Here is a 24,834-nt window from a genome sequence, read left to right as displayed (position 1 = left end):
TCTACCTTGTGGGCAGGTGTGACTCCCTCACCAAGCTTCCGATCACTCAGCCTGGCCTGGTAAAGCCGAGCAGCAGACACAATGAATGAGGCGATGGAAAAAGACCATGAAGTTTCCTTCTTAATTACCTAATACCTTCTAATCCGCTTGTATGTCCCAGCCTGTAGATCTGCTGACTGGCCGCAGACGGCGTTTTTTTTTTTTTTTTTTTTTTTTCCTTTTCTTTTTGGGTGACAGACGGACTAACAGAGGGAAGCGCTTCCTGACAATAAGGAGGTGCGTCTTATTTCCATTCCAGTGATTGACTGCGCACGGCTTCCACCGCCAGGAGCTGCGGGCATTGACGCATTGTGGAGTCGACATCAGGGAGGGGGCGAGCATTGCAAACCCCCGGCTTCACCACACATCGGACGCATATATCGGCGTAACCACCGCGATGGCCACCATGCAGCTCGAAACGGGGGACCACCAGCCGGAGAACGGCTTTGTGACCACCGAAACCTCGTTTCCGGATGTGCTGAACCGATTCGATCGGTCCGTCCTGCCGTTTCTCGGGGGGTTTGGGAAATACCAGAAACAGCTGATCGTGCTGACATGGATCCCTGCGTTATTTATCGGATTCAGCCAGTTCTCCGACAACGTTCTCCTGGCGCAGCCAAACAGCACATGTATCCAGCATTTGCCAAACGCGACTGGGCACACTGCGGATCATTCCTCGCTGCTGGACAGCCCGATAAACATGAGCTCCCCGCCTGCTCCTCTTTCTGCCGGTGGGAATGACAGCGGGTACAACGACAGCGTGCATTGCAGCTGCTGCAACTGTAGCGAGTGGACATTCGAGCTGCACACAGGACTTGAACAGAACGTGGTTACTAAGGTAAGCTATTCCTCTAGAGGATGGAGATCCTTTCAGTGATGCTGTTAGACCATGCATCACTGATATCCTGCCCTCTTTATTAGGATCGATTTACACTAACAAGCTGGAGGAGGATATGTATATATATATATTTTTTTACAATTAATGTGATGCTTTTGTCTATGTCTCCATATTGCACATAACGCAGAATATAGGATTGGTAATTTCACATGTGATGGTATTCACCGAGGTCCAGAGTACAAGGATTCAGATTATGTATCTTGCTGACATTGAGTCATCACAGCAGCTGACAGAAAGGATGACCTGAGGGACAGATACGCCACCACTATTTGGATAAAACTGCATTGATTTGGAGCAAAGGTCATGAGTCTTGTCTCTAGAATAATGGTGCTCCATCACAGGACAAACATCACCTATCCTGAAGCTACCCTAACCCAACACCAATGGGATATATGCTACATGATTTAGGCTGAATAGGCCTAGGTTTTTAGGAATGTGTGGGACTAGAAGTTATACTTTTTTTTTATGTATAGGGAACTCGCTATATAGTTGAAAATATTAATTCTACATTTAGATAAAAATTGTGCCCTCTTCGAATCAGTTTGTGGATGAATTCTTCAGCAACCATCAGACTTTCTTGGCCAATATCAGGGCTGTTAGAGATGCAGTAGTCAGAGGCGTAGCCAGAAATTTTTTACAAGGGTTGCCAGGCAATAACCAATGTACACTGAGGGGGGGCGAAAGCGGATCGGCACCAGAACCTCTGGGTCAATCTACACTGTTCCAACAGGAAAATTAAGGAGCAAAACATCCATATTTTCTAAATAAAGACAAACGATACTTTCCTACAGCCTTTGCTAACAAATAGACGCATATATCTAAACAGCCGTAATTTCTAGATAAAAGGTATAGTGGATAAAACACAATTTTGAGTTCTGGGGCGTAAATCAATCATCATTGCCATTAATTAGCTACTTGTATCAATGAAAAATTCTGCATAAAATTTATATTTACAAGCACTAATATCTAATAAATTGATTATTTAATATGTTTTTATTGAAATTGTTATTTGTCTTTGATTTCACTGAAGACTCCTAGATGGCTTGCTGAGACATATTTTTCTCTTTACCCCATAAAACACAAAATCTAGTTCTGAAAAGGGCATGAATTATGTACTTATCATCTTTGATGTTAGTATATTGATGTGTATAATTAACCACAAAAAAAAAAAAATTATGTTTTGAATACTCCACTTGAGAGTAATAGTGCTGCCACCGTCTGTATTAGAGGGAAAAAATGGTAGGGGTGGCCATTAATTGGCTATGGGTGGCCATGGCCACCCCTGGCCCCCATCTAGCTCCGCCCCTGTCACTAGTCAACTGGCCAGACATCAGAATTGCCTAATTTTGCTTTGATTTTGGTCTAATTGGTTATTGGCAGGCTGGATTAAATATAATCTAAAATGCAAGGGTATATACCTTAATCTACAAATTGAGATAATCCCTTAATACCCGTATCAGCTGATTTCAAAATCAGAAGATATATTGAAGGCAGGTAAAGCCTGTTTGGTTTGCTTTAGGGAATTATGGCTAGAATAAATGTTAAATCATCTAATTTGTAATTAACAAAAAGAAAGGTAAAGCATTTTTTCAAGCAAAAATTCTTGGATGTTTTGGTTTTAAAATTTCTGATGGTGGCTTACCTGTCAATCGAAGGAAAATTGTGCTACTAAAATGTCTTTGTTTTAGATAAATAATGAATACAATTTTATAAAATGTCAAAGGCAGCAACTTCACATTAATTTGCAGCCTGCTAAGAGTGTGGTGTGTTTCCCATACTCACAACAATAAGTTAATTGAGTTTTATTTTAACTCTGACCTTGCAGCTTGAGAAGTATAAAGGGGGTCTTCCTCCTTCCCTCTGCATGAAGTGCAAGCCCCTTTTTCCTTTTCCCTAATAATAGTATTGTTGAAATAAAGAATATCAAATGCAGTTATTTGATGTTTTAATTTACCTGCAGGCTCTGTCATGGTTTATTGGTTGATTTCATTAGCTATCCACAGGGGAATTTTGCTGTATAGGGATGTATTGCTGGCAAGGGTGATACAAGTTTTTATTGGGTTTTGTTCTCCTGTTCTGCCCTCGATAATGAGGCTATTGATTAGGTAAATTGATTAAGTGGATCTGTATCGCTAGCAGACATTTTTTATTTCATGATCTAAACAAAGCCAGATTCCCCTATGAGACTTGAGGAATAGAAACATAACTGTAATGCCGGCTCTGTAGCTTGTAGGTCTGTTCTTTTGGCACTCATATTAATAATGTCATGTCGACACTACCATCACTGCAGATAGATAACAGGGCTGTATTGTTTTATTAAATCGTCTGGAACTACTGGTATTCCTTGACCCGTAACCTCCTCTTTCTGGCAGGAATGGTGCTTGTGATAAATGGAATCGAATGACATGCAACCAAAACAAAAACAAGACCTAGCATTGAAGCAGAGCTGACTTGGGCACATGTCTCCTGCTTTGTCTGTTTTGACAACTTGCCCTCCTGCTGCTGTCTTCCAAGATCCCACTTTTTTCCCATCACAGAACAGGAACTAGGATGTGACACTATCACAGGAAGTGATGACCTGGCATCCCCTCTCTGTTTGGGCTGCACTGGCATAACTGCACACGAGTGGCCTCAGCTCTCTGTGTCACTCAATCCCTGAAAAGCAGTGCCATGCCATCACTGATGGAATGTGTCAGTGTTTCTGTGAAATGTACTAACACATCTAAGGTCATAATGATCTGTTAATCCCATGAAAAAGAAAAAAAACCTCTCTGTTTTCTTTTCTTTTTGGTGTAAGGGTGACACAGAAATGAGGCTGGCATGCAGGCAGCAGAGATAGAAGTGGTTTGGAAGGATCTGATGTGGTTAATGTGGAAACCCATTCTAATTGAGTCGGAGCTCTCCGAGGATTCCCCCTTAATTGAGCTGCACCTTGGAAATTAGAATGTATGATTACCAAGAGGCAGTATCTGTACAGCCTTGGTGCTCAGTGCCCATTCAGATGGGTGGTAGCTTTCCTAATATAGTGACCCAAGAACCTCTTAGAAGCACAAATTGACCTCTTTCCAAGAATTTAGCTTTGGACTGACAGTCTGATATACTTGGCAGCTGAAGTGCTTTTCTGCTTTAACTACTTGTGCTTTTACTTCTATAGTTATTAATCTTTTTAATGAATAGCTGTGTCTCAAGATGACATACAGGAGAAAAAAAATCTTGAATCACTAAAATACAGTTATTTTTAAGCATCATAATAGTATCAAGCAGAATCAATTGTAATTGGAAAAGTTTCTGCAATAATTGAGAAAATCAGTTTTAACCATTAAAGGAAGTAATATTAGGAGTAAATAGCAGATGAACGTCATGAGATGTCAGGCTGTTATGTTGTGTTGTTATTATGTTTATCTAAATTTAAAACATTGTATTTCCCAAACAGGCAAAGATAAATGCACCATGTGTAGGCCTTACAAAGTTAACAAAAACACTGTTTAGTGTGGATGGTGTAACTAAGATTAATGGTTTCTCACTTTTCATGCCACTCTTTTTTTTGGGGGTATGAACAGGTTTTTTTTCTTCAAATTTTTCTATTCTCATAGTAATAAGTCGGAACATGTGGATATATGACTCCAATGAAATAACTGTGATTTGTTTACTGTAACCACAGGTGACTAGACTTTTTTGGGGGGCATTTTGAAGTGTTGCAGATCCATAGCTTTATGGAAACATCAAAATCAAATGTTTTTATGGGCGGTTAAAGAACAAATGGAAACTGATATTTTAAAATAAGTTCTAAAGGAGCAAATATATACATCAAATGATTGATCAGCTGTTTCTGTCTTTTCTGGTGCCCTGAATATGACACGATAAAGTAAGCCAAGCTTACCAGGTTGAAGCACATTCATTAAAAACTTGGTCCATAACTGATATTAGGTCCGAGCTAGCTTGCAAACTGTATTTCTTGTTTACTACAGCCCTCTACTATAATGTTAGTTTATGACAATATTGTTATTTGCATGGCCTCATTTACTCCAATGGATGAAAACATTTCTAATTTCCATTTTCTTTTTCTTGACTTTTTAAAAATTTCCTCAAATTTTGCAGCACATTTGGATGATAACACTGCTATTAATCATATTTTAGAGGTGTCAACTTAGTTAAAAAAAAAGAGATCTGGGGCAAACTAAATTGAAGTGAAGTTTGAAATATTTCATAAAGTAATATACAATGAAATATTATTTCAGTATTTTTTAGCTATTTAGCACCATAATTAGTAAAACACTTAACGTTTTAGCTATTCTAATGGTTAAGTACATTATTAAAAATGGTTTGTTTAAAGGTCTTAAATGTAAGTAGAGAGGAATTAATTAATGTGTAGTTATGGAATTGGGGGCATAGTAATAACTATTTTCCATGGGTGTTTTTAAACGGCCTTAAAAGTAGAGGTGTTGAAAGCTTTAAAAAAAAAAAAGAAGGAAATCATATTTCCTATAGCATGTTTAATGTTGGAGGTTCAGTCAGGCTGGGAGTGAAATAGACACAAGGATTAGAGCAGTTGATAGAAAGGTGAACAGTACAGTACAATTAAATTATTTTGTTTCATCTGAGTTTGAAACCAATTTATTAAATCCAGTTCATTTAAATTCAGTGTATCTATATAGCCCCAATTCACAACACATGTCCTTGCAAGGCACTTTACAGAGACGTCATACAGTGAGATTGGTTGAAAGGTTTCTATCTAAGGAAACCCAGCTGATTGCATTTAGTCATTGACTTTGTAGAATTTTCTCCCCCCTGATGAGCAAGTAGTGACAGTGGACATTTGCTTTTATTGTGTCGTGGGCTATGCAGGGAAAGTGGAGCGGAAAATACTCCATTTGAAATAATACTTTGAAAAGCAGAGACCTCCAGCAGAACCAGGCTTGGTGTGAGCGTTCTTCTCCCAAGGCTGACTGGGGATTCAAGCAGAATTGATTTGTTTTATCAAAGAGGACATATGTAGTGTAAGAAAATGTCAAGAACTCCCTGTCAGAACTCAAGGAGACGACAGCAACCTGGGTGCAAGTACAGATGGCATATTACTTCTGCATTTGAAACTTTGATCAGAGAACAAGTACATAATATTTTTTTTAAACAAAAGTGCATTAGCTAAAGTTGGATTTGGAATGTAAATGCTTGACAAAAGCTCGAGATCTAACATTGGCCACAAAGATCTGGTTGGTGCATCTCTATAATTTCCAAATATTTTCGTTCAGTTACTCCAGCTCCAAAATGAAAGTGTGCTTTGCCAGCATGCAGAATCTCAACAAATTCCTCTCTGAAATATGTTTTGAATTAAAGCATTCAATCACTAAATATGACTTAAGCCAGAAGTGACCCATTTTTTTTGCCCATAGTCAACCTGTATCTGATCTTTTCCTACCAGATCCCATTTTTTCCAATGCGACCCAGGCCACTTGGCTATGTGGTCCTGAATCTGAAAGGTATCTGATCAGGTCGCATTCATCCAACCTGAACGTCATTAATACTCAACAAAGGTCACTATTCTGCATCTTGCTAAGCAGTAGAAGGGAAGAAAAACAACCATGGCGGACGATAACACGGAGAGCAGTTTTTTTTTTTTTTTACCCTCTTGAGAAGATTTTATTGTTAATGCACTGGCTTAGATTGGGAAACAAAATGAAGGACTGCTAGATGCAATCCAGCACTAATATACGTGTTTACTTCTGTAAACACAGAGCATCATTGCGTTTTCTATTGCGCATGGGGGACTCAAAAGTTGTGTGAATGTGATTCACACAGGAGATCACATGCAAGTTGCATTTATTTGGCTATGTGAACAACCACGCAAAAGAATCGGATTTCACAAAAAAAATCGGAATTGAGCATTAAGGCCTGCAGTGTGACTGTAGCCATAGAGCATCAGCCAATGAATTTATGTGCTTGTTTCTCTGAAAGTGTCGCATGTACTGCACAAGACAGATAAGTTGCGAGAGCTCACTGCTGGGTACACCCGACCCCTGGTATCACTGTACAGTAGATTGCACACCCACGGATCTGAAAGATGATACTTTAGGTTTACACCCATGCAGGCCTCTCTGCTGTGTGTCCCTCGTGCTGTTTACCCAGCTGGTTGACTCTTCCAACTGACCCTGGATCAGTAAGGGACTCTTTTTGAAAAGGCCTCAGCTGCGCAGAGGCGATGACCCTACTGCAGTTACCCAGGCAACGCACAATGACAGCCTCTCACTGCGTCTGCTGCAAGGGGGAAAGAGGTTTGTGTGACCAGAAGATAAAACTCCTGTTGAGGCTCTGTGAGTGCGTGTGACAAGAGTGTGTTTCTGATAAGTACTGTTTTGTAACAAGGAGGCATGCACATTGCAGGGTCTGACCCTTGGCCATGTTTTAAGGTTGTTCTTGAGGATTGTGCAATGGAATTTAGATCATGATTGTAAGTTGCGCTTGCACAGAAAGTCTTTTGGGTAACTGATCTCCCAAGTGTACCAGTCGTCAACAAAAGGGTATAAGCATTGGAATTACAAATAATATTCTTGTTTTGCAACCATCGTTAAAAGTTAATGTTAATGCATGCATCTTCAGATGCTTGTGTTTTGTGACAATTTTACATCTGGATGCCTCAGTAGGTAGTACTCTAACATTGGTATGATTTATTACTTTTTCCCACTTAAACTTACAGCGTCTTGCAAAGTGTGTCATGCAAAATATGTATTACCCCTTGTGCATTAATGCAGATTTGGTGTGAATTGTTCACTACTTTAACATTCACAATAATACATAGTAGTACACTGAAAGGAAAGGAATTAATGGGTTTATTTTCAAACAAATAAAATTATAAAAAATTAAAATCTGATATGATACTCAATCTCACTCACTCCTTAATTAGTCCAGTTCAACTAAATGTCTTTTAAGGAAGGCACAATGGTTTATAGTGAGATGTAATCCCAGTTTAGACATTCAATTAACAATTCGCACATTTGATGCATTAAATTAGCCATCTTAAAATAAACCAAAAATCATAGGATGTTCTTTTTATTAACATGTGTCACAAGCCATGCTGGGGTACAGCTCCCATGGTAGAAGGTTCTCTGATAAAAGGAGAACTTTTTTTGAAACTTCACAAATGGGAAAATGTGGAAAGACTTTTACAAACTTTACAGACTGTAAAGTAGAGGTTTTTCTTAAAGCAGGACTCTAAAGCAGAATTAAACATACAGCTAAAGTTAAAATGAATTGGTTTAAATGTTGGAAGTTTAAAGTTAAAGTCATTCAATCGTTTAAAAATAACAAGTGGTGGTTTTGAGAGCTTACATAGAATCTGATGGTAGTAACTCATTAAGACAAATATCAATTTGTCCATGAGTCAAGTTTGTAGTGATAGATCCCATACCCCCCCAAAACAATTAATATTTCCCCTTCATTTCACCATCAGTTGCTTATTTGTGTTGGTCTATCGTACATTCCTAATAGAAGGAATCTAAAAAGAAGATCAAGGGTCTTAATATGTTTTGCATTCATTTTTAATATTTGGATTAATTATTTGTAACTGAACTACCAACATGCTGCCGCTAAATTAAGGGATTCCAGCCCCTCCATGGTAGCTGTGCTAAAACTTACACTTGGAAGCAGATGGAGTCAGATAACCTCTGTTGCTAGGCAGTAACTATGCAGCAGTCTTCTCCTTGTGTTTCCTGCTTTTTCCTCACGACTAATTTTAAGCATCTCTCATACCCTCATTCTTCTTTTTGCAAATATCAGAAGTCTTTATCGTTCTTTACAATTTCCTTCTCATCCTTTCACAAGTATGTTTAACCCTTTTTGTTCTCCTTTCTGTGCATTTCCCCCTTCTCTTTGCTTCTCTTACTGTTGGCCTGTTCCCTCTCTCTCCCTCTCCCTACTTTGAAACCTCCACCCACCACTGTGTAGTTCACCATGTGCAGAAATGTGCAGCTGTGGCTTAAGAGCTTCGTCTTCTGAGTTCTGCTGGCATAGAGTTATCTCATCAATGGTCAGCCATACCCAGTGTCTCTAAAAACTCAGGAGTATAGATTTATTTTTGCTTTTTAATGCCGTTCTTTGTTTTCCTAAAGGTTTATCATTTTTTCTAGTTCAGAAACTCATAAAGGTGTTGTGCCTGATGGACTGAGCTCGTAGAAAAACATTTTTGATAGTGCAAACTAATTGGTTGCTGCTTATAAACATAGTAGGTTAATGAATCTCTGCAGTAAAAACCTTACATACTCTGCTAACCCTTCAATACATTTCAAGAACCGGGGCATGAACACTTGCTCAGAATGTAGCATGTGACTTTAAAGTGCGGATGTCAATGTTATGCTTCCTTTGATCATATTCCTGTGGTCTGCAGCACATGTCTGATTTGCACAGTCACCAAAATTTGAGGCATAGAGTCATTATGCCGTCCCACTCAGTGTGGCATATCTAAGATCTTTTACGGTCTTTGAGGTTGGAAGCTTCTCTTTTTTCGTAGACATGATTGACTGTCCAGCAATTGCGTAACAGGAACTTGTTTTCCAAGCAGTTTTCTATTTCTCTGCTGACATCGATACTGAAACCATGAATGAGCAGCATGTCTAGGTCATGTGAGGGCTGCTTTAGCTCTGGGTAATCCTGGAGCGTTCCATTCTGTATGTGTCACTGTGTGTTTGGAGCTGTTGGAAAGTTGTTTCTGAAAGAAACAAGGCAACAGCCTGCACTTTGTATGTAAGCTTGTGGTAGTGTGGTTCTATAAAGCATCTATAAATGTTCATGGCATACAAATTGTTTCTTTATTGTTAGAGGCTGTAGTTGTGATGCAAGCCTGACTCAGTGTTTCTTAGTAAGACATATAGTACACCTGTTATGTCGACCATGCCTTGTTTAATGCTGTTTTCATCCCATACATTCATAAAGCATATGCTACATAAGAGCTATACTATCGTTTGCATTCTTTGAAGATTTATTGTAACTGTATTGGATACGATATAATATCCTAGTACATCTATTTAAATTAAATTATTATTTAAAAGTTTATCTTTTTAATCAATTCAACAATGGGACTTTTGTCCTGTGGTTGAAACTCCTTTTCAGATCAAAGTAGATTTTGCATTTTATTTGGAAATCAAGGTACCAGAGTCTAGAGGAAGGGTTGAAACAAACAGAATCTATCCCCATTAAATGTATGGTGTGATGTCATTGCACACATAGCCAATGTGATTTGGCTCTTTCTGTTCGGTTTGAATCGCCTGCTCCAAGAATGTCAGTCGGTGAAAAACGCTGTTATATCACCGTTTTTGAATAAAGGTACATCCTTATATGCTGATATTGAATTATTGTCCCACCCTACCAGATGATATGTGAGACATTGCACCTTATTTATAAAGTATAGTAATATAAAGTATATTTCCATTTGTGTTATTTTGTTATCTTTTTTTTTAACACTTTGTCAAGGCCAAAGCCCTCACTCCTCATATGGCAATATATATATATATATATATATATATATATATATATATATATATATATATATATATATATATATATAGAGCTGGAAGAAGTGGCTGGGGAGAGGGAAGTCTGGGCCTCCCTTCTTAAGCTGCTGCCCCCGCGACCCGACCTCGGATAAGCGGAGGAAGATGGATGGATGGATGGATGGATATATATATATATGGTTAATTCATTCAACAGTTTTGGCCCAAAAGAGCGAGCAAACCCATGTCATCCCCAAAAATGAGCAATGAAATCTGCTATTCCCCAAACCAGACTGCCTCCAGCATTTGGCTGCACCTGGAAATCCTGTGCATAAATATAATGAACAGGAACTGGTGGCAGGGGAAAGCCCTGCCTGAGTCCAACATGCTCTGAGAATAGGTCTACCTCCATGCTAGAAATACAGACCAAACTCCAGCTTCACTTGTGCAGCAACCGGATGGTCACTAATCCCTTACTCTTGGAGCACCCTCCCATAGGGCACAATGTGAGATACTGTAGAATGGCTTCTGCAGATCTACAAAGCACATGCTGACCATTAAGGCAAACTACCATGATTTTGCAGAGGGGTGTAGAGCTGGTTCAGCATCCCATAGCCAAGATGAAAACCACAGAGCTCCTCCTTAAGCTTAGGTTCAACAATCAGCCAGAGTCTTCCCCTTCCTGGCATAGGCCTTTCTGGAGAGAGTATGAAATGTGATCACTATATATTTTAAACACCTTCTTATTAAGAGAGACCACCACCCAAGTAAGCTAGTCCCCCACTGCCATGCAGTGTTGAAGAACCATGTCAGGCCCGATAGCCCAAAAACATCCAGAGAGCACAGGAACTCAGGCTCACATCCACCACCGAAGCCTTGCCACAACTGAGTTTTTTAACCAATTTGGTAACTTCAGCCTGGGTGATGAACATATCAGGCTCTGACCACCTAATCTCTGCTCCCACTAAGGAAAGCGTGTTAACTGGCTTAAGGAGATTGTTAAAGTATTCGTCCCACTATCTTATCGTTCTCAGTCAATGTCAGCAGCTCAGAAAATACAACTACAAGTTGATCATTTACCTCCAGCTTAGGGTGTCCTGGTGGTAAATATAATGGACATCCTTTTGAACATGATTTTCATTATGGACAAGTCCCCTGTCAGAATGAGGGAATCCCTGAGAGGGGTGCATGGGGCACCAATAAAGCCTAGTCCTCTGTACTGCCTCTCAACCCATAGGCGAGACAACATTCAGTGACCTCCCACCCCCACTTCCACCCCGAAGATGCTGCGATGCAACCCTCTTATCCAGAAAAATGAATCAACACAGTATACGGAGCAGGAGGGAGAACCCACCCAAGCCCTTTGCTTCTCCATGCGGGCTTTAGAAGCCTCTGTCAAGGCTGGGTTCTCGGGCCCAGGCTATCCATGGGGGTGAGCCAGACTATTTCTAGCCAGTATCACTCCACCTCCCGCACAGGCTTATGTGAGTAGATAGTGCCTTTGACTTTGCAACTGTCCGTTGTTATTTTAACTAATTTTTGTGTTAAAATAAATAACTAAATACTAAATGAACCGTTCAGTTATGTTTAAGTTCATCAATTTGCAGCTTTTGTTCTTGATACAAAAACAATGTGGTACAATGTGGTTGGACCTATAAACCATTTTTAACCTTTGTTTGTCGTTGTATAAATAAAATTGTCCATAGGACTGCACAAATGTATTCCCAAATATCACAAATGTATTCTGATGTAATTGTGTGCAATATAAAAGGGATATTTTGAAAAAAAACAAATCTATTCACAACAACATTCACTGACAGAGGTTCATGCTTTATTGTTAAAAAAATATAGCTCCCTTGTTTAATTAATTTCAATTCACTCAAAAAATACTTTGATTTCAATGGGGAAATAAATATGGTTTTATCTCATGGAATTTTTTTTTCAAAGGAGTTGATAGTTTTAGGCAGGAAGGATCTTCTTTTGCACCAGATCTGGAGAAGCCTCTGACTGAAGACACTCACTTCAGATGAGGATTCTAAGGGTTGTCCAGACTTGCCCATAATGTTTAACATTTAATGAATAATTCTAGAGGTTCTAGAGGAGCTAAAGCTGAACTTCATTATCAGCTTGTTGAGCTTCTGTAAGTCTTTTGCTATTGAAAATTGAAAATTTAGAGAAGATGTGTATAATCTTGCTGCAAACACTGATGGACCAGTCGTGGGGAGTCAAAGATGTTAAACTTAGCAGAAAATGTAAAAGATATGTAATGGCACGCAGGGATTGGAAAGAAAATAAGATTGCATCTTTTTTTTTTTTATTACAGGTCATTTAGTAAATGTATATATTGAAAATCGAAGTGAAAATAACTATTTTATTAAAGTTGAGAGTTAGGGGGTTTATTTATTATGAGCATGACAACAATTGCCTGTTTGGGAATCTTAATAAATAAATTTTTGACTGAACAAGAAAAATTGGAAATCCTTTTCTTTCTATGTACCAATTTAACATACTTCAATGAGCAATTATAATAGTTTCATTTAAATGGATTAAGAAGGAAAAGCATATTTTAATCCCAGTTTATTGCTTTTTTGTTTTACTTTGTTATGACACGACAATCTTTGTAGCTTTGCATATGAAATAAAAGTAACAATTTTAACTCATTAGATGTATGTTTATTTTTATTGATTTTAGTTTCTGCTTTTTCTTTTACAGTGGAGTCTGGTGTGTGACTCGGCATGGAAAGTCCATATTGCAAAATTCTCTCTGTTGGTGGGGTCAATCTTTGGATATCTTGTATTTGGGATTCTTTCTGACTGGTAAGATTTGTACACTCCGAGTGAACATTTTATTTTCAATGTAAGAGTTGATTACGTGAAAATAGTAATATTTGTCTTTTATTTAGGTTTGGAAGACACCTGGTGCTGATCATATCGGTGCTGTTTATGCTGGTGTTTGGTCTGACAGTGGCCTTCTCTGTCAATGTCCCCATGTTCAGCACCTTGCGGTTCTTTGAGGGGTTCTGTCTTGCAGGAATTAGTCTTTCACTCTATGTCCTGAGTAAGTGATTCAAAGTTCTTATTGTAATACCCCAGTGTATTTCTTGTTGGGGGTAGAGAGATCATTGTTGTCCTCAGAGCAAGAAAACTATATGGTTATATCTTGGCCAAGGTCTGTTGTGTGGAGTTTGTTTTTTTTCTTCTTGTGCATGCATGATTTTGTTGTGGTTGTCTTCCACATGCTAAAAACATTCCTATCCTGTAACTACAGTCAAGACAGGAACTGCAGCAATTTATTTATTTTCCTTTTAAACAGTGTACAATTATGTTGCTGCAATAAAATCCATATTTTAAAGGCTTTTAACATATCTTTGGTAGGGATGCTGACAAATGTGGTTGGTGCTGTAGATAATTCTAACCGAAGGAAAATAATGCAATAGGGTTCTGTTTAAAACATTCAAGAGTATCTTATCTTGATGGTAAGCCCACAAAAATGCTTTTTTGGACGATATAAAGTATTTCACATCACTGGTAATTCTCTAAATTAGCACAGCTTTACATTTTGAGTGCCACTCTTGCTTATTATAGAGATTAGATAGGGTTGCTGGCATAGCAGCAGATGTAAAAGCAGCTGCTCACATTTATGTTTTCCCCTTGCGATTAAGAATTAAAGAGAGTTCTAGCCTTTCAGAATGTATACTCTTTGTCATGAGTTATAAAACTGCATCAGTTATTATCTTTATTTGCATGTTCCTAAGTCAGCGATATAATTTAGGATTGCATTGGTTTTAGCATTGGTGGCCAATACACATTTAACATGAGTTGTGGAATGACTTTAAACTATATAGCAAATAGTAAAATTTAACTTTTTTCCGCAATAAGGTTATATAAAAAAATCAATGCAACTATATATTTTAAGAAAAGCTGTGCAAGCATATTGTATGCTTCTAATGGGCTTTAAGGGAGTATGTATCAATTGATGGATAGGTTAAAAAAAAAAGCGGATATTGCACTCAAAATGTAATAATCACACATAAAGAAAACTTGTGTAACTTTTGACCCAGGTATTAGATTGTTTGAAGGTATAGTAAATAATTTTTCAGGTCACTGAACAGCACCTGGTGCATATCAATGCTCCATGCAGGTTCCCTTCTGAAAAAACTGTCTATGTAACCTGAGCGGGTTGAAAACATCACCAAAAGACTCATGTGATCCAAAGCACACCTTTACGTCAGTCTGAGCTAACAAAGCTAAAAGTTGTTAGCTGACAAAACAAAACCCACCTGATCAGACATTGTTTCTCTGATGTAGGATCTAATCTAGAGCGGTATATGTGGCCTTGTCATTTCATGAGTTCTCAGTCTGCTGATCCAAACTGGTCTGCTGTCAGTTCAAAACATCAAGGGTGTCCTGATACAACCGATATTACAGAGAGAAGTAAGCATTGACCTCTACCGAATATCTAGATATTGACTACTTAGCTGGAGTGGATATAGAGATCCAATGCGGTGCACTTTACATGAAACTGTTATTTCTTTCTTTTTGCTGCTTATTTGTTAATAGGTGATAATAATAAATAAGTTGTATACTGCTAATTTGTCACCCTTTTTAAACACAATTTATGTCAAGGCTAAAGCCGACCCTCACATGGCACGATATATGGCTAGATGTATGTTATTGAATGGGATCAGTATCGGATATCAGCCGATAAGCTCCCCCCAGGTATCTGTAACGGTTTGGATCTGAAAAAAAAATGGAAATGTGCATCTCCACCGATATCATATTAGCGTGAATCATGCATACTTTATTGCTTATTTTGCAGTGTCGAATTTTAGAAAATGTTTGACAAAGGGATATTACTTAAACTGAGAACAAAAGTGAATAAAAATAGGTATAAGAACAACTGACCCATGTAATATAAATTAATAGGTTACAGAAAATTTAAACAATATCGGAAACTATAGATAACGGACTGATATCTGACATCGGTATCAGATTGGGACACCCCTACAGAACACAGAAGAAGTTTGATTTTGCGGCAGTGTTGTCAGAATTTACATAACACTTGCTGTGTCACTGTTTGCCATTGGTGTGGTGTGCCAGAGAAGAAGTTGTTATAAAATCTTCTGTTGTGTGTGGTAATGTTGTCTGCTGTTACTTTTGCATATTTGTATTTAAGGAAAGTTGGCTCGATGCAATATGTCCTTGATGATGTGTATGGCTCTCTTTCTGTAGCGCTTGTCTATATTGAGTGTGTGGATGGAAGGTCAGTCTGATGGATTTTTTTTCCTGTTGTTTTAAGAATTCTCAGGAGAACCTTTCTGTCTGCTTGTGTAGTGTTGCTCAACTACACAGAGATGCCTGGATGCTTTCTATCACCTTTAGGGGTTGAGTGCTCAGCCCAGCCTTCACTGAGCAGTCTGATGAAGTATATTCTCCTTTTGGCCATTCTCAATGTGACTGACCAGCTGATATATAATGATAAGAGAAGACCTAGGAACTTGTGGCTATTCACCCCTATTCAGTTCCACTGATATAGATGGGTTTTCAACATTGGGGTCCTATTGAGTAGGGTGCAGTATGGTATACTGTGCAAGTTGTCTAAGTTGCCCAGATCACTAGAATTCTCAAACTACAACTGATCCCCCATTATTTAAAAAAAATCCCTTTACATTTAACATTGGTGAGGTTGAGAAAAACCAACCAACTAAAACTGAAACATATCAGTCCAAGATCAAATTTAATAAATATGAACCAGAATTACATTAAAAATGAACTAGAGTGCAAACTGATGCCTGAAGAAAGTTGTATGTATCTCACTCTACAGCAAGCAGACTGAATCATTTTGCTAATGCTGCCTTTTATTTGCATTCCAATAAAGTAGTAACAATAGGCTATAAGGGGGAAAATATGGAAATAGTTTGTTTATATATTAGGCTATAATACTTGCAGGAGTGACAATACTTTGAGAACAAGAAAATGAAATTGAAGGAGAAAAAATTATTTGGGTTTTAAATGGGTTATTTGGGCGCTTGAAAGTATGAACTGAGTTCTTCTGAGTCTCAGCTATCTTTGTGTAATGCACAGTAGCAATATTTCATGTTGTTTTTTAGTTACTGCTGTTGGAACAGATATAGTTATCAATACATCATGGAAAATTATTTACGCATATACCTGATTTGCTCAATCGACACATACGCTCAATATAAAGATATGGACATATACTTGTTTCTTACTTGTATTTGTTATTGTTTTTGGATTAAAAAAGCCTAATTTGTAAGGTATGATAATCTTGTAACCATAAAAAAGAATTGCAGTTAAAAATTGTCTGCAGATATTAAGCCTAAATACAGAATAAAAACACATCAGAATAAAGATTTTCTTTGTTCTTGTAGTTTTAAAGAATTGGTTTGGTTTGTGACTTGGCTGCCTATGTAGGAATCAATTTTGGCCCTATTCATATTAGTTAAAGATATTAGAGTAAGGGTTTTACGTTCAAGTCATGCAATAATTATTTTTACGTCCTGTTCTTACCCAATATCCCTACACTGTTGTCATATTTTTAGCAACATGCCATGCATAATCAAAAACGATTCTGCAGTCAACCTGGACTCCTGACTTTAGCATTTAGCTCATCGACAAGTCATTTTGTTTTTGTGAACTGCTAACATTTACTAAACAGAATGCATATCATGCCTTGATTGAAACTCTTTTCATTTGAGTTGATCAGTGTGTTTAAAAGTGTCATAATATTGCTTGTTATTGCTAAACCACAATCAAATAATGATAGAATGGGCATGTTTTAGGGATGAAGTAGTAACAAAAGTTCCACTCCTAAATACAGAAACTAGCTGAGTTGTTGAGTCAGATTAACTCACTCTGTTTATATGACCTTCTCTTATGACGGAAGAGGTTTCAATGATTTATTCAACAGCACAGAAAGGGGGGAGAAGGGACTTTTTGATAGCAAACATATAATTGTTGTTGCGTTTGATGAACATTCTAGTCTCGGGCAACGGATCCTTAATAGCCTCTTTGCCTGCAGTAAATGCTCATTACACAAAGGGCAGAGTGGTGGGGGTGGGGGTGGGTTTAGGTGTTCATCAAGGCGATATGAAGAGGTATGGGGCCCCGAGAGTCCCTGTCATTCTAATTTACTCCTCACTGTATACCTTGAAAAGCTTTCACCCAAAATAGACCAACTGTTAAGCCTGCTCTCAGGATAAAGAGGCCACAGTACTGACAAAGAGGGAAAAAGATGGAGTTGAAGAGAAAGTTCAAGTGATTACGGCATCACATAAGACTACAGCTTATGGTTGAATAAGTAAACCGTTAGCAACCCAGTAGGTGACCAGCTGACATGATTACATAGACAAATCAGCTTTCAGTACTTTTAAATAAACACACTTTAGCTTAAATTACTCCTAAAAGACACAACATATTTAATGACAGTTGTTATAGATTTTTTGACTTTGCTCACAACCACATTTGTTTTTTTAGTTCATCTAGATTTATTTTCTTAACTGAAGTGTTTTTGTTCATCGCTTCGTTATATGTAGCACATTAATAGATAACTGCTTTGCTAGTTATTTAACTGCAAGGCTTAAACACACCTAATTATTAGAAGATGTCTAAAATATTTAGCAAAATCTTTACTTTTGAACTGGTTGAAATGGAACAGTACATTTCTCCAGTGGGGATGCACTGGAAAGTCCGCTGATGACCAAGTTATATTACTGCAAACTACTTGAAAGAAGTTTCAAATGAAGGTGTTTGATATGTGGTCAAAGGAAGCACAGAGGCATAAGAAGCTATTTGAGTTTTCTCTGATGTTTTCTGGCTGTGAGAGTGTTATAGAAGGAAGATAACAAGAAGACTTAATGAAGTCCAGCTCAGTTTTAATATTTTATATTTCTAAACTTTCTGCCTTTCTTTAAGGTTGTTAAAATTAGTATTTTTATAAATCTTATCTAAGTATCTGCACTGTCTTTCTCTAGCACATACATTGTCTCAAAGCCAAGCTAATCTCTCTAAATGCTCGTAAGAGATGCTTATAGCCAGTTTATAAGAGAATCCCTGAATTTTTTTTTTTTTTTTATGTTAGATAATCAAATATTTTACATAAACTAGTCTCTTTTGTAAGTTGTTTAAAGTGGTGTCTCCTCGTGACATAAATATTAGTAACCTTTGTGTCATTTTGTGGTGTATCTCACCCCATTTTTGTATCCAAGTATTCTCAGAACTTATATTTTTCTGCTTACTGCTTGTAAGAAATTTGGTGCTGGTATACTGTCACCCTTATTTTCAGCCATGCGTGACCTCTGCCTTCGTCACATGATATTTTCCCTGTAGGCTCTGTGTATTGACAAAACTACACTATAACTGCTCCAAGAACAGAGGAACAGAGTTGTCTACACTGGAAAAAAATAATGCATTTTTGGCATTTGGTTAATCATATTTAGTTACTTTAACACGATTGTTTCATGTTAGCAGGGTAGGACATAAAACAATTGTGCTAAAGTAACTAAATATGATGAAGTAAATGCCAAAAGCGGGTGCATTTATTTTTATTTTTTTTCAGTGAAGCGGTCACCAGAAGCAATCACTCATTACATTTGCAAGGAAATTGGCCACAGGAGAGGTTTAAAAATAAAAAAATGTGTGTTAGCAGTTTGGTTTTCAATGTCAAAAATATAATATATTTTGCTTGATCTTACCAAGAAAAGTCAGAGCAAAATTCTTGCTTCAACTGTGTTTGCATGGGAGAAATGACTCTAATCCCTCTCTTGCTTTCTTTCTAATCCATGTTCAATGAAGTCTTGTCACAAACCTTGAAGACTGGGTTCACATTTACCCAACGAGTAACATTATGTCCAAATTTGTTTTGAATTGTTTCAACATTTGTATAGTATATTGAATCAACTGTTCATTAAGGAAACTACAGTTATAGGTGAGCCTTTGTTAAATCTCCAAAGCGATTTGTGCTCTATCACCATCCATTCCACCAGGAAGGCCTGTCACAGACAAAGCCAACAGCCAGGCTCAAATAACTGATCTGGTTTGACGTCTCTGGAGCCCCTGATGGCAAGTGACCCACAGAGGAACAGAGCAAACCTTGTGTTGACAGCAGACAAAAAGTGTGTATTTTCTCTGCAGAAACTTCAGATCTTTCGGTTAAATGGACAGACATTTAATCAAATAGTAGTTTATAAATAGAAATGTAAATATCTTATCTTGTATACATAATTTTGAATTTGTGGATTAGAAAAAATCTACAACAGATTCCTGATATCATAATTACGTTACTGTTTTTGAATATATAAAATATGTATATTTCCATGCTGTTGATGAGTGTTTATGAACTTTAAGGAAGAACTGGAACACCTTATGAATTTTACTACCTGTTCTCTAAAAAGGAATGATGATAAAAATGTCTCTGAAGGTCTTGTGCTTCCTTATCTGTGTAGCAGCTGATACTTGCCAAACCGGAATAGCAGCATGCCGACTCTATTGCTAGTTTGTAAAAATGGAAGAGATTACTGTTTATAAGATCCAGTTTTCCTTTCCTAGTTGTGTTAGGAATGTACTTCCTCTGTAGGTAGTTTCACTCCATACCAGTTGATACCTTCAGGCAGGTTGTCCTACAGCATCATCCACTATTAGAATAGAAACTGCAGTCAAAGCAGCGTATCTCGGGGAAAGGAACGTTCTTTATGTCAGAGTTTCCGGAGACATCAGTAACATTAGAGTATACTTGAGGGTTAACTCCACTTAGCCTCCTTTGCCACACTGCCACATGCAGTGAGGACAAAGCAGAATAGGAATATTATGTCCATGGATGTATGGGTGAATATGTCTTTTAATATAAAGGGCTTTTGGGGGTCAAAATGGCTGTAAAAACGAGCACTACCGCAGGTCAATCATCCCTGCTGCCATCAGACTTTATAATTTGGCACTATAACTGCAATAACTTGTGCCATAACTAATGTATAGTCACTATTTAATACCCTGTGCAATAACCTGTTTATATTTAATACCCTGTCCAACAACTATATATATATATATATATATATATATATATATATATATATATATATATATATATATATATATATACACACTCACTGGCCATTTTATTAGGTACACCTGTCCAACTGCTCGTTAACACTTAATTTCTAAGCAGCCAATCACATGGCGGCAACTCAGTGCATTTAGGCATGTAGACATGGTCAAGACAATCTCCTGCAGTTCAAACCGAGCATCAGTATGGGGAAGAAAGGTGTTTTGAGTGACTTTGAACGTGGCATGATTGTTGGTGCCAGAAGGGCTGGTCTGAGTATTTCAGAAACTGCTGATCTACTGGGATTTTCACGCACAACCATCTCTAGGGTTTACAGAGAATGGTCTGAAAAAGAAAAAACATCCATTGAGCGGCAGTTCTGAGGGCAGAAATGCCTTGTTGATGCCAGAGGTCAGAGGAGAATGGCCAGACTGGTTCGAGCTGATAGAAGGGTAACAGTGACTCAAATAACCACCCGTTACAACCAAGGTGGGCAGAAGAGCATCTCTGAACGCACAGTACGTCGAATTTTGAGGCAGATGGGCTACAGCAGCGGAAGACCACACCGGGTGCCACTCCTTTCAGCTAAGAACAGGAAACTGAGGCTACAATTTGCACAAGCTCATCGAAATTGGACAATAGAAGATTGGAAAAACGTTGCCTGGTCTGATGAGTCTCGATTTCTGCTGCGACATTCGGATGGTAGGGTCAGAATTTGACGTCTACAACATGAAAGCATGGATCGATCCTGCCCTGTATCAACGGTTCAGGCTGGTGGTGGTGGTGTTATGTTGTAGGGATATTTTCTTGGCACTCTTTGGGCCCCTTGGTACCAATTGAGCATCGTTGCAACGCCACAGCCTACCTGAGTATTGTTGCTGACCATGTCCATCCCTTTATGACCACAATGTACCCAACTTCTGATGGCTACTTTCAGCAGGATAATGCGCCATGTCATAAAGCTGGAATCATCTCAGACTGTTTTTTTGAACATGACAATGAGTTCACTGTACTCAAATGGCCTCCACAGTCACCAGATCTCAATCCAATAGAGCATCTTTGGGATGTGGTGGAACGGGAGATTCGCATCATGGATGTGCAGCCGACAAATCAGCGGCAACTGTGTGATGCCATCATGTCAATATGGACCAAACTCCCTGAAGAATGCTTCCAGCACCTTGTTGAATCTATGCCATGAAGAATTGAGGCAGTTCTGAAGGCAAAAGGGGGTCCAACCCGTTACTAGCATGGGGTACCTAATAAAGTGGCCGGTGAGTGTATATATATATATATATATATATATATATATATATATATATATATATATATATATATATATATATATATATATATATATATATATATATACACACACTGCCTGGCCAAAAAAAAAGGTCACTCACTCTAATACATTGTTGGATGGTCTTTAGCTTTGATTACGGCACGCATTCGCTGTGGCATTGTTTCGATAAGCTTCTGCAATGTCAAAAGATTTATTTCCATCCAGTGTTGCATCAATTTTTTACCAAGATCTTGCATTGTACATCCCAAAGATTCTCAATGGGGTTGAGGTCTGGACTCTGTGGTGGCTTACTGCGACTTACTGTTGTTGAACCTAGACCTGACCAACTGCAGGAACTCCAGATCATAACACCACCCCCACCGGCTTGTACAGTAGGCACTAGGCATTGTTGGTGCATAATTTCACCTGCCTCTCTTCTTATCCTGATTCGACCATCACTCTGGAACAGGGTAAATCTGGACTCATCAGACCACATGACTTTCCTCCATTGCTACACAGTCAAATCTTTATGTTCCCTAGCAAATTGAAGCCTTTTTTTCCGGTTTGCCTCACTGATTAGTGGTTTTCTTACGGCTACACAGCTGTTCAGTCCAAATCCCTTGAGTTCCCTTCGCATTGTGCCTGTGGAAATGCTCTTACTTTCAGTATTTAACATAGCCCTGAGTTCTACTGTTGTTTTTTTTTCAATTTGATCTCACCACACGTTTAAGTGATTGCCGATCATGATCGTTCAGGAATTTTTTCCGGCCACATTTCTTCCTTGAAGATGATGGGTCCCCACTATCCTTCCAGTTTTTAATAATGCGTTGGACAGTTCTTAACCCAATTTTAGTAGTTACTGCAATCTCTTTAGATGTTTTCTCTGCTTGATGCATGCCAATGATTTGACCCTTCTCAAACAGACTAACATCCTTTCCACGACCACGGGATGTGTCTTTCGACACGGTTGTTTAGGAAATGAGAAGCAAGTCATTGCACCAGTTGGGTTAAACAATTTGTTGACAGCTGAAAGATAATCGCCCATGCAGTAATTATCCAATAGGAGGCTCTTATATATTTGCTTAGTTGAATCCAGGTGGCGACTTTTTTTTATATATATATAGATATAGATATATATATCTATATATCTATATATATCCCATGCACCTTTTCCTCCTTTTGGCACCTTCTTTTTGACTATTGAGCCGATGCTGCAAGTGAATTTCTCCACTGTGAGATCAATAGTCTATCTTATATGATAGGGGATTACCATTATTCAACATAATTCAAACTCCCTTATGGACATGCTACTTCTTACTAAGGCCTTCAAGATGTTCAGTTGCATCTAAAATTATTAGATTAGGGGAACAAAACAAACTGCCCATTCATATATAAAATAAGCCAGTCCCCTAAAATATACATCTGACTGTACAACAGAATAGTTAAACAAATAGCCATAGGAAGTCGAATGAAATGAGGCCTTTTGCACAAATTATACAACAGATCCCATCAGCTTGAGTCATACTTTTTTATCATTAGAGCATGAAGCTGAGTGTCTGTAAGTCAGTATCATGGTACAATCAACTTTATTTTAGTGACCCACTCCATGTGTAAACACACTACTTACTCTTTAGTCAGTTGATTCATGCTTCCGTTTGCAAACAGTGTTTGTTTGAGGATATCAGGAAAGTGATACAAGGCTGGTTTTATTCCCGATATGATACCAATATTGTGTCTTTGAGAATTGACTGAATCATGCATTCTTTTAATACTTAGTTTGTCGGTGAATTGTTAGAAAAGGTTTGATCAGTTGTTATTACTCAAACAGAGAAAGACAGTCAACAACAGTAGGCATGAAAACAACCCACCCATTCATTTTAGTCAGCAGGTGACATAAAGTTTAGACAAAAGCATTGTTTTCATCACCATGCTAATGTCAGAGATTTTAGGTTCAGGCCGATATAATCTTATGACAAATATTTGATATCAGATTGGGAGGAAATTCGTGTATATGTAAAGACAATGATAGGGCTTCATGGTGGGCTTTGAGATCCACTTTTTAGACAGAAATTTTCATATGTTATTATGTTCCATGTTCTAGTTTTAACTGTTTATTAGGTGGGGAGTTTGCTATAGCTTATCTGGGTTAAAACAATTTCTCTGAATTCTTCTCGTGAAGGTGTGCTCACCAGTTGCTCTATTTTGAATGTGAGATGTCATGTCTGTGCATGTCATAGGCGTGTGTGTTTTACAGAAGCCAGGTCAAAAATAAGATCCAACAAGCATAAAAAAAAAAAAAAAATAAGAGCAAGGAGATATAACTCTGTTTTATGCCTGAGACATGAACTGGGTTTGTTGTTGAGAGGTTTTAGCCAGAACATTTTACCTTAATCAATTCTGTTCTGTTTTGACTTTCTAGTCTTGATGAGAAAGCTATTTGTACAATTGCTTGGGGCGGTTGAATACCTCACTGCGGTTAGCTTTGTTGTGGCGTTAGATGCTTTCAAGCCAGGAGATTTACTGGTATCAAGTCAGTCTCCAGAGAAGACCTATAAACAGATGAGATAATAAACATTCTGAATTTGAGAATTGTCTTGTGAAGATTACTTGGAATACCTCCAATGTGTTTTTGATTGTGGGATGATGGTGGTTGTGCTGAATTTTGAGAGGTCTAACCATGATTGCTGTTAAATCCTAGCTTTTTGTTAATGTGGAATTAGGTAATAATGTGGAGCAGGGATCAAGATCTTTAAATAAAGGATTAGAACCTTTGAAAATGAGAGCAAAATAAATGAGGATGGGAAATCTAATATTACCTCAGTGCGTAGCTCTATTATTATTCTGCATTAGACTGAACCTGTTATTGCAAGTAACAATAAGGCATTTGAAATTGGTAGGCTTTGTTGCCTGTTTAATCAGATAAAGTGTTGCATGATAGAGACTATAGTGAATTAATTTGGCAGCTGGATTTACTAAAGGAAATGTTGAAGATTGCATAGGATCAGTTCCAGTGAGCTTAAAACACTGGTGAAAAAAAGAAAGCAGTTTTATTGCCCTACATGTTCCATTAGTCAGCCTGT

General features: G+C 38.0%; 1 protein-coding gene across 1 annotated transcript in view; it reads left to right on the top strand.

The window, feature by feature from the left end:
* Positions 1 to 213: 213 nt before the first annotated feature.
* LOC119795723 (solute carrier family 22 member 23-like) overlaps positions 214 to 24,834 on the top strand; it is a 50,594-nt gene continuing 25,973 nt past the window's right edge. Inside the window, exons 1-3 of the mRNA XM_038303884.1 lie at positions 214 to 877; positions 13,129 to 13,232; positions 13,319 to 13,473. Of these exons, the coding sequence (XP_038159812.1) occupies positions 437 to 877; positions 13,129 to 13,232; positions 13,319 to 13,473 (700 nt within the window). The 5' untranslated portion in view covers positions 214 to 436. The remainder of the gene's footprint in view (positions 878 to 13,128; positions 13,233 to 13,318; positions 13,474 to 24,834) is intronic.

Source organism: Cyprinodon tularosa, unplaced genomic scaffold (assembly GCF_016077235.1).
Source record: "Cyprinodon tularosa strain WSP-4 unplaced genomic scaffold, ASM1607723v1 ctg52, whole genome shotgun sequence".
In the NCBI taxonomy this organism is placed as follows: Eukaryota; Metazoa; Chordata; class Actinopteri; order Cyprinodontiformes; family Cyprinodontidae; genus Cyprinodon; species Cyprinodon tularosa.
The sequence above is the reverse complement of the archived record's forward strand: the minus strand, read 5'-3'. Positions and strand labels throughout refer to the sequence as shown.